A 9,047-nucleotide genomic window follows, 5' to 3' on the forward strand; every position below is an offset into this window, starting at 1 on the left:
CTTTATAACTGACAATACATTGTCATGCAAAAGTGAAGTCTTTAAAATCTTAATCACTGCCTGCAAACTAAGGACCAAAAACCAAAAGGCAGAAACACAGACAAAAAGCACATTTTCTGCCCATCTTAGGAATCATTACATGAAAATAAATTAAACATGATGTCTTTAAGTTTATGACTATTGTGAGTCATGTCCTTTGGCTGCGGAGCTACATGCATGCAACAAGAAATTTAAAGAATTTTTTTTTTTTTGCATGCCTCTGTAATCTGGAATGCTTTAAATCTATGCCATTCTTTTACAGGAAGTCTCCAGAGACAAATCTGTCATCAAGGTTTTCCCTATCTTGAAATCTTCTTATTGTGTGATTGTCTGAAGCTTTGTTGAGACTATAAATTATTTGAGCCACACCAGCTTAAATAAGGCTTTTTGACTGATAAACTTGCCATCTGTCCAAGAGAATAAAAGAGCTGTCAGCTTAAAAGTACTTCAATCAAATATTTGCACCGATCAGAACTAAAAAAACAACAAAAAAAACAAAACAAAGAAAAGCCAAAACTGGAAAAACAATGTACAAAAAGGCAGTTAGACATCTGAGAATATCAGACAAAAAGGGGAAGGGTATCTCAGCTTACTTTACAAAATGTCAAAACAAAACATGATATTATTTTCCTGGTTTCCTTCTTGGTCACTGGCGTAACATCGGAAACCAGTATGAGGGATGTAAAACCTTTAAAGTGTGTAGTGTGTTGGACTTCTTATCAAAATAGACAGTTCAGTTCAGTTCGTCCTCTTTTCCCACTATTCTCCAGTTTGGTTTGAAGTATGAGTTCATGGAAAATGTCTCTTTTTTTTTTTTGTCCTTTATGTAGAACAGTCCATGTCTGCCTGCCCTCCAAGTTTCTGACGCCTTATGTGGAGAGACTCAAAGCCAAAACTTCAGCACTTTTGGCCCCTTGGACAGTCACTCCAGGCTCCAGAAAAAAGATCTGAGACAGAGAGCAGCAAATGAAAAGCAGCCTCTGCTACAACAGCACAGACAACGAAAGCAAAAATGCAAACCAACCCCTTTATTTGTTATGCTGGTAGGAGTACGCCGTGTGTTCTGTTGGAGTACCGATAGGAACAGGCTGTTGGACGGCACTTTCCTTGAAGAAACAACAGAGATCAAACCATGAGCAGTTTAAGTTTATCACATAATTTTAACATTAAACTTTGAGAAAGCAGACATTACCTCCACTGAGATGTTGGTGGCAGGCACTTGAGTGTATGGGGGTAGATAAGGACCCTGCATAGACGCATTCGCAGGCATATACTGGAGGAAAGTGGACATAATGATCTCACGAAAGAGCTCAATATTTTTCTATTACTAACAAATGTACGCTGATAGTAAAGATATCAGCGTAATTATCTACAGCATAATCAGGGTAATTATCTACAGATTACACAGCAGGATTTAAAAAGTAGTTTCCCTGATGCTCAGATGGGGGGGGGGGAACTGATAATTAAATTTTGTGTTTACCTGAGTCAATAACATTTAAACAGGTAGAAGAGAGGTAACCACTTGGCATTATTAAACACCTCGGCTGAAAAGTGACATTTGACCAATTCAACATACAGAAATGGAAATGGCATGAAAAATTTGACGGATTTGAGGGTTTTAGTCATCCCTGTTTCTACTCTTAGACAAAAATTTGAAAAAGAGCTGCTCAGCAGAGCTGTATCAGTTAAACGCCATCGGCAGCTCCACATCTACTTACCGTGCCACTGCTGCCCATTGAAAGGTGACTGAGCTGCTGTGTCAGAGGTCCCATCATGGAGGTTGGCTGGATGGACATGGAGTGCTCCATTCCTGACGCGAGGACTGCTCCCTGCAGGGGAGAGTGCAACAGACACAGCTGGTGGGACATTTTCAGACAAAACATTGAAGGTGGTGGCACAAAATGTGAACACGGCAGCGTGACAGACTGAGAGGTTTAGAGAAACTCACTGTGGGAGGCATGATGTACGACTGGTGATGTAGCCAGGACGGATTGTGTACCTGCAGCAACAGGGAAGAGAAGGCAGATAACATAAGCATGAACACACATCTTCCATTTAAGAGTAATATGCTTTCTCCTTGTATCATTTTAATAAATTTTTTTTGACGAGTCTTTTTTTTAATCATAAATACAGCACAACAATGTTTAAGAAACACTGTCTTGAAGAGGGGAATCTGATGAGACGTCAACTACAGGAAAGGTTATCTGAAATGTTTCCACGTTTGAATAATCATTCCCAGTGTTGAATGAAGGGCTTAAATAGTTCAGAAATGCTGTCATAAAACTCTTTATGATGGATTTCAAGATGTCTTTTCACTCTTGCTCAAGAGCGTTAGCAAAACGCTAACACTCTTATGTTTTGGTAGTTTTGACAAACTGCCAAAAACTCCTGTGTTTATAGGGTCGGTCACACTTGTTGATAACCATTTAATGAAGCACACCTAATTACCAGCACTTTTTAGGTACCATACATAAAATTTGAATTGCTGTTGAAACGAGAAGAGTGTACTTTATTTTTCTAAAAGACGGGAATGCAGTGTTGTGCCATAAATTGTGTAAGTTGAGCCATTTCAAGAATCTTTTTTTTTTTTAATCAATTTGGCCACATGGGGCAGTGGCTTCCCATCTAAAATATAATGTGTATTACACACACAAAGAGGCAACTTTCGTGTGTGCAAAGAAACACAGCATTAGCGGATCATCGGTTTTCATAATACAGTGACTTATATATGTGTGAATGAGTCACTGATTCAGAGGTGTAATTACGGGAGAAAAAAAAAAAAAACATAGACAACCCCCAAGGTGGATTGTTTTCCAGGGACTTTTTGTTTTGGATTCTTGGCAGCAAATAATTAGTCATCATGCCTGGCAACCCGATCACTTCACAGCCACCTCAGGTGTCTGTTAGGGACATAGGTTTGTAACATTTCTGATTTATATGAGAGACCTTGTCCCTTTAGAGCTCTACAAGGGAGAGCAAAGATCTTGTATTTGAAGTGAATGGGGAGACTGTGCAGCTGGACTACAAGCGCTGCAATGAAAATTTTGGCAACTTGTCCAAAAACCTGGCAGCATCATTTTGCGCAACCTGCAAAAAGTCCTGGCATGTTTCTCCGGGCAGGTGAATATGTGGTTACAATAACCTAGTCTCCAACATATAAGGGCATAAATAATGTTTCATGGTGATCCATGTGTTTCTAGTAGGAAAATGTATGGACTATAGCCCCTATTAATAAAACTTTTGTAAACGTACCTCTCCTGTGTTTTTTGACTATGTTACTTTAAACTTTTTCTGTTGTATGATATGAACAAACATTTCTTTTTTATTTAATGAAAATGACTCGAGGACAAACTAAAAATCAGTTTATGTCAGCTTGTATTAGATCAAATTCTTTACTCACAAGATTAACAGAGTACATTTAAATGACAACATTTTCCCAGAAATAATCGTCATACCTGATAGGTGGACACAGGGGAAGGCATGTATGGGGAGAGGGAGGCCGGTCCGATCATCCGATTAGGTGCGAGGCTGTAAGGAGACGAATAGAACCTGCACAAAGACACACACAGCTTCTTGGAGACTGTCATATAATCCCAGTTTTTATAACTTTAAATGCAATAGACCAGAGGTGCAGCACTGACCCGTTCTGTAGGGCTGTGGTGGGATCATAGGTGAGAGTCATTCCTCCCTGTACAAAAACAACATAGTAAGTATTTAACCACAAGGGGGACTGTTATCAAGGTCTTTTTTTTTTGTTTTTTTTGCCAAATGTTATAAACAAACTCACAGATTCAGAATCTCTTGTCCAGGATCGACCGTTCTGAAGGTATTTGCCTTGACTCTGACGCTTCTTCTGGCCTCCGTCAGCAAATTTACACAGCAAAGGTTCTGTCGGCGCTAAATCAGGAGTTAATAACAAATCATCATGACAGCTTGTGGTTACCATCACTATCATTATTCACATTGGGCTATATTGGTTTTTGGATCTGACCAACATGGGATTTAGTGTTTGATTTTTTGTTGGGGTTTTTTTCCAAAAAAAAAGAAAAAGGAAAAGACAGAGCAAGAAGTAACAAAATCTAAACTCACCTGGAACTCCATGAGGAGTTTTGATATATTTTCCATTAAAATGTTGGATAATAGCCTCACATTTCTCAGTTGACTCCATCCTATGAAAATTAAAACATTTCAAACTTAAAATGACAGTCAGGGAACTCTGATTATCACTTGAAGTTTTTTTTTTCTTCTTCAGATCTTATGTTATTCAACCATAACCACCTGCAAATTACGGCATCCTTCCTACTTACCATGTAAAGATGTGCAAAAAGATTTAAAATAATTTCTTGTATTGCAAAAGTCTGATATCACCCAAAAACGTTTGCTTTTTTTTTTTTAAATCACTTTTTTAATTTAAGTTAGTTTATGCAATGGGTTGATTAAAATTCAGTTGTAATAATCGTTTACATTCTTGCTTTTTATATTTAAAAATATATACTTTTACCTTACTGTTACCTAAGCTGATCACAGTACTGAGGACAATGTAATCCGTAACTTCCTGTTTTTCTGGTACATCAAAGTTACATGACACAGAGGCCCATTTCTCTTAGCCACAAGGATGAACAATCACATGTTTATCTTGTGACCAGGCTTAATATGAAGGATACTAAGGACGGGTAAAATACAAATTTCCAAAGTTACTGTCGGAGAGCTGCAGCAAAGAGTGGCATCTTGGGGTCATCAGTCCTCCATAGCAACCATTAGATGCTGTCTACGTACTGACTGGTTGTTTGGAAGCAATGCAGACAAAACAAATTTGTCCAACCAGCACAAATGTATTTATACGACGTTTTTCTAAGTCTTCCTGGATTTAATTGGAACTATGTGCTCTGGAAAAGATGAGAGCTGTAAAAAAAACCTCAATGTGGGTTTGTAAAAAACAGCTTTATTAGGACTACTTTGCTAATGCAGTCTATGTATGCACATCTCCACACTACTCAGATTCTGACCAATCACAGAGCAAATGGACTTCCCCTCATTTTATTAGCACACATTCTAAAAAAAAAAAAAGAAAAAAAAAATCATGCTTCTCCTTTACTGTGAGCTGTTGCTCCTCAAAGGAAATTGCATGGATACTGGCTGTTTTCTGGTAGAAGTGTATCAAGTGCAAAATTCCTGATTTTTCCATGCAACTGTATCATTGACATGTTCTTTGCACAGGAGAATAGTAAACAAGCTGACCTCCGATCGTCTGCGTGATTCTGATCGATCACCTGCTGTGGGTTCCAACATTCTGTAATCCATCAAAATGCTATAGGCAAGAACTAAAAGTTTCCCAAAGGGTCTGATAGGAAATAATGGATAAACATGTGCACATTTAATTCCCACTGTGAATTACGGTAGAATAAACATGATGCTGTGGGCCTGCTTTTCTTCCAGAAGCCCTTCAAATCTGTGTTGGTTTCATGGATTTTTGCACCTCTAAATAAAGATGAATTTATTGTGCGTCTTTCCAAACATCCTTACCAGGGCTAAATGTGACTGAGAAACACAAAGGTTCTACCTGGCGAAGCCCACCCCTCGGCTGGTCCCGTTGGAGTCGCGGAGGATGCGAGTGGAAATGGCCTGACTGAAGGGCTTCAGCATGTTCTCCAGCTCTGACTCGTCCATGGAGAGCGGGAGGTTAGAGATGTACAAGTTGGTGGGGTCCTGCTCCTGTTGCTGACCACAGTCAAAGACGCAACATGATCAATGAGTGAACACATAAAGGAGGCTTTGCTGTTTGCTTCTTTGTGACCATAAGTAGCACAAAAATTGATATGCTGTATGTAAAATTTTACATTGCCTTTACAAATTAAACAGTTCCTTTCATCAATGGTCTGAAATGCTGATTTTCTCTCTTGTAGTGAGAGCAGAATATCTGAGAAGAAAAACATCCTGTTTCCTTGCTAAAGATAACGTATAACTAATCCTGATCTTATATGCAAGTACATATTTTATAAATCAACGTGAATTATTTATCTCTCCTGGATCGGCATTTGAAATCATTAAAAAAAAACTAAATGAAATTACCTCATAAATGACACTGTTGTGTTTTTGCGAACTAATTTCTTCTGTGTTTTACGTGCCATTCAAACAAATTTTTATTTGACCTACAGTGTCTTGTAAGACGCTCACTCTATATCACCTCTGGCTATTATGCATATTTATCATCTGCGATGTGATTAAAAGTCAGTTAATGCAGTGCAAGTTAATTTCCATGCTATGAATAATGCATGTGTAATCTCTGCGACCTATGACGAAGGTGACTTCTCCTTCACCTTCCTCTCTCTTCCCGCAACGTAGGACGAGTGAACAGAGAAACCCTGGTGCAAACTTCAGCCGTAAACGAGTCAGAGAGCATGCTGCTGACGCAAGCACGAGCCTTCTTGTAAACTCCGACACAAGGGTTGAGCGAAATTGAGCTATTTTGTGAGCGAGAGGCGGTATGAATGTAAGTGATCCGGCTTAACATAAGATCAGCTTTCCCAGGGTGTTGTCAGCTGTGCGTGACTGTGAGTGCATGTGATAATCCAGTTGAGGCAAGGCTGCCGAAGTGCACGAGTGATTGTCAAGTTGTGTGTGTGTGTGTGGGTGTGTGTGTGTGTGTGTGTGTGTGTGTGCGTGTGTGTGCGTGTGTGTGTGTTTGTGTGTGTTGACAGGGCGGGTGGCTGGGCACTATGCCTTGCTGACTGAGAAGCTGCTCAGACACTGAGTCAGAAGCCACCGGGGAGAACAGGCAGTTCCTTTGTAAAGGGAATCCAGGGAGCAACCCCTGGGACCCGCTCCCCAGACACCATCACCACTGTGAAAACACACGTCTCCCTGCATGTGTCCGTGGGGTCTTGTTTGTGGAAACAGGTATCCTTCGGTGGATTATGACACAGATTTAGAAGCACACCCAAACGGCACAGCATGCAGCAAACACATGGGCACTGGCACAGAGCAAATTAAAGATTATAACGGGGATATGCAGTGGAAATAAGTTAGCATGTTCACTAAACGGCTATATTAGAGTAAAGTTTTATTTCTGGATTAAAATATTACACTTTCATTAAAAAAAAATTATAGTGTTTTGTAATTCTGTGTTCTTAAAAAAATAACTCAATGAATGCTCTTTTATCTTGATTGTTGACGGGTTTATGCCTCTGCTTTTCTTTAAAAACAAAAATGTTTTTAAGGCAGTTTATTTAAGGCTACTTTATTATAGCCATTCTAGTGAAACAGAAATTGTCTAACATTAGATGACATTAGGCAGCTTCATGCCTTTTAGAGAGTTTTTTTCTCTTATTATACTTTAGCACTACTCTTCTGTCCAACAGCATATAGCTGATGATCAATGGTACCGTATGGAAAAAAAAAGAGAAGAAAATCAGCTACATACAAAAGAGGTTTTTCTCTAAGGCATTGTTAAAATCCCACATAAAAAAGAATGGATAAATCAAGCTGTTTTAATAAATAAACCCAGCATATATTATGGGAGCATATTTTATGATTCTCACCTTGGCCATTTGAGCCTGTACTCCGACTGCCTTCAGCGCTGTCACTGCCTTCTGTGCTGAGGCTGGACTGTCAAAGTCCACGAAGCCATAGCCTGAAGAAATCAAAACACAAAACATGATATGTGAGTTAATACAGGGAAGTGTGATGCATGCCAGAGAATAAGTACGAGTTGAATTTACAAACCACTCAGTCAGTGAACATTCTTATTTCACACGTTTTTCAAATATAACAAAAGGTTTCATGATCTGTATTTCAAGTAAATTGCACACAGTGCAGAATAATTATTTGAAAATTGCCTTCTTTGTGCTCCCGCAAGTAACACAGTAGCAGGTTTCATAAAAATGGTGAATTAAGTAATTACTGATTTTCACCAAGGGGTGATCAAATGCAGTTCAAGTTTTATAAAAAACAGAAAAATAGCACAAAATCAAAAATGTAAAAATCTGATTCCAACCTCATCATCATCATCTTACACCATAACAATGTCTGCTCTCTGAACAGCGTAGGAGGTCACCCACTCCCCACTGACTGGACATTTCTATAATCAATAGAAAATTTAGCACAACTGGGAGATAACTTTTTTTTTTTTTATGAGTACTCATTCGGCTGATAAAATGGCACCCTGGACATTGAGCCACTCTGTCCACAACAACTGCTACCGTCCTCAGCTGCAAAAATTTAAATCAGATCAAACCAGCTCCAATAGAGATCAACTAGGCTTTCCACACATTTTCTAGAAATGGCGGTGTTATAATGCCTATTGAGCAAGATGACTCTAAGTTACATCAAGAAAGGTCAGTTGAATTATTAAGAACAATCAAATGAAACAATGTGTATCTAAATAGGCTGAATCGCTGTGGTAAAATTACTTTTTTTTTTTTTACTTTACCAGTTATTTGATTAAAAAAAAAAACGTAAAATTTTTGTATCGTTTCACTTTTGTAGAATTTGAATTTAAGCTTTTTGCTGCACAAATTAAAAACAATATTAAAATTAATATTATTCATAGACTTGACAGATTTAGAGGAAAAGCAATCATTTAATTTTAATAGCATATTTCTTCTGGTGTTGCACTGTTGCTTTGTGGCAAGTAGATCCTGCAAGAGGTCCTTCTATATGAAGTTTGTGTGTTTTCCCAGTGCATGTGTCAGTTTTCTCTAGGAACTTCTTCCCACAGTCTAAGGACAAGCATGTTAGGCTAAGTGGTAAGTTTGAATTGCTCTCAGGTATGTGTGTGGGTATGTGTGCATGCACTTGTTTTTGTGACATATCAGGACATTTTCATGATAACACACCTTCAATATCAGGACACTTGGAAAAATGAGGACATTTTTCACATCTGCATTTTTCAGACCATACTAGTTCTAAAAGCCCCCAACACACCCCTGTGTGTGTGTGCACGTGTGTGCGTGTGTGTGTGTGTGTGTGTGTGTGGGTGTGTGTGCATGTGTGTGTGTGCGTGCGTGTGT

General features: G+C 38.8%; 1 protein-coding gene across 1 annotated transcript in view; it reads right to left on the reverse strand.

Annotated features, from left to right (window-relative positions):
• Positions 1-238: 238 nt before the first annotated feature.
• LOC103141205 (RNA-binding motif, single-stranded-interacting protein 2-like) overlaps positions 239-9,047 on the reverse strand; it is a 20,374-nt gene continuing 11,565 nt past the window's right edge. Inside the window, exons 4-14 of the mRNA XM_007556731.2 lie at positions 7,578-7,669; positions 5,600-5,757; positions 4,129-4,208; positions 3,827-3,936; positions 3,681-3,727; positions 3,495-3,588; positions 1,988-2,038; positions 1,758-1,868; positions 1,232-1,312; positions 1,064-1,145; positions 239-986 (exon numbers count right to left, since the gene is read on the reverse strand). Coding sequence (XP_007556793.1) covers positions 1,068-1,145; positions 1,232-1,312; positions 1,758-1,868; positions 1,988-2,038; positions 3,495-3,588; positions 3,681-3,727; positions 3,827-3,936; positions 4,129-4,208; positions 5,600-5,757; positions 7,578-7,669 — 902 coding nt within the window. The 3' untranslated portion in view covers positions 239-986; positions 1,064-1,067. The remainder of the gene's footprint in view (positions 987-1,063; positions 1,146-1,231; positions 1,313-1,757; positions 1,869-1,987; positions 2,039-3,494; positions 3,589-3,680; positions 3,728-3,826; positions 3,937-4,128; positions 4,209-5,599; positions 5,758-7,577; positions 7,670-9,047) is intronic.

Source organism: Poecilia formosa, unplaced genomic scaffold (genome assembly GCF_000485575.1).
Source record: "Poecilia formosa unplaced genomic scaffold, Poecilia_formosa-5.1.2 Scaffold80, whole genome shotgun sequence".
NCBI classification, from domain to species: domain Eukaryota; kingdom Metazoa; phylum Chordata; class Actinopteri; order Cyprinodontiformes; family Poeciliidae; genus Poecilia; species Poecilia formosa.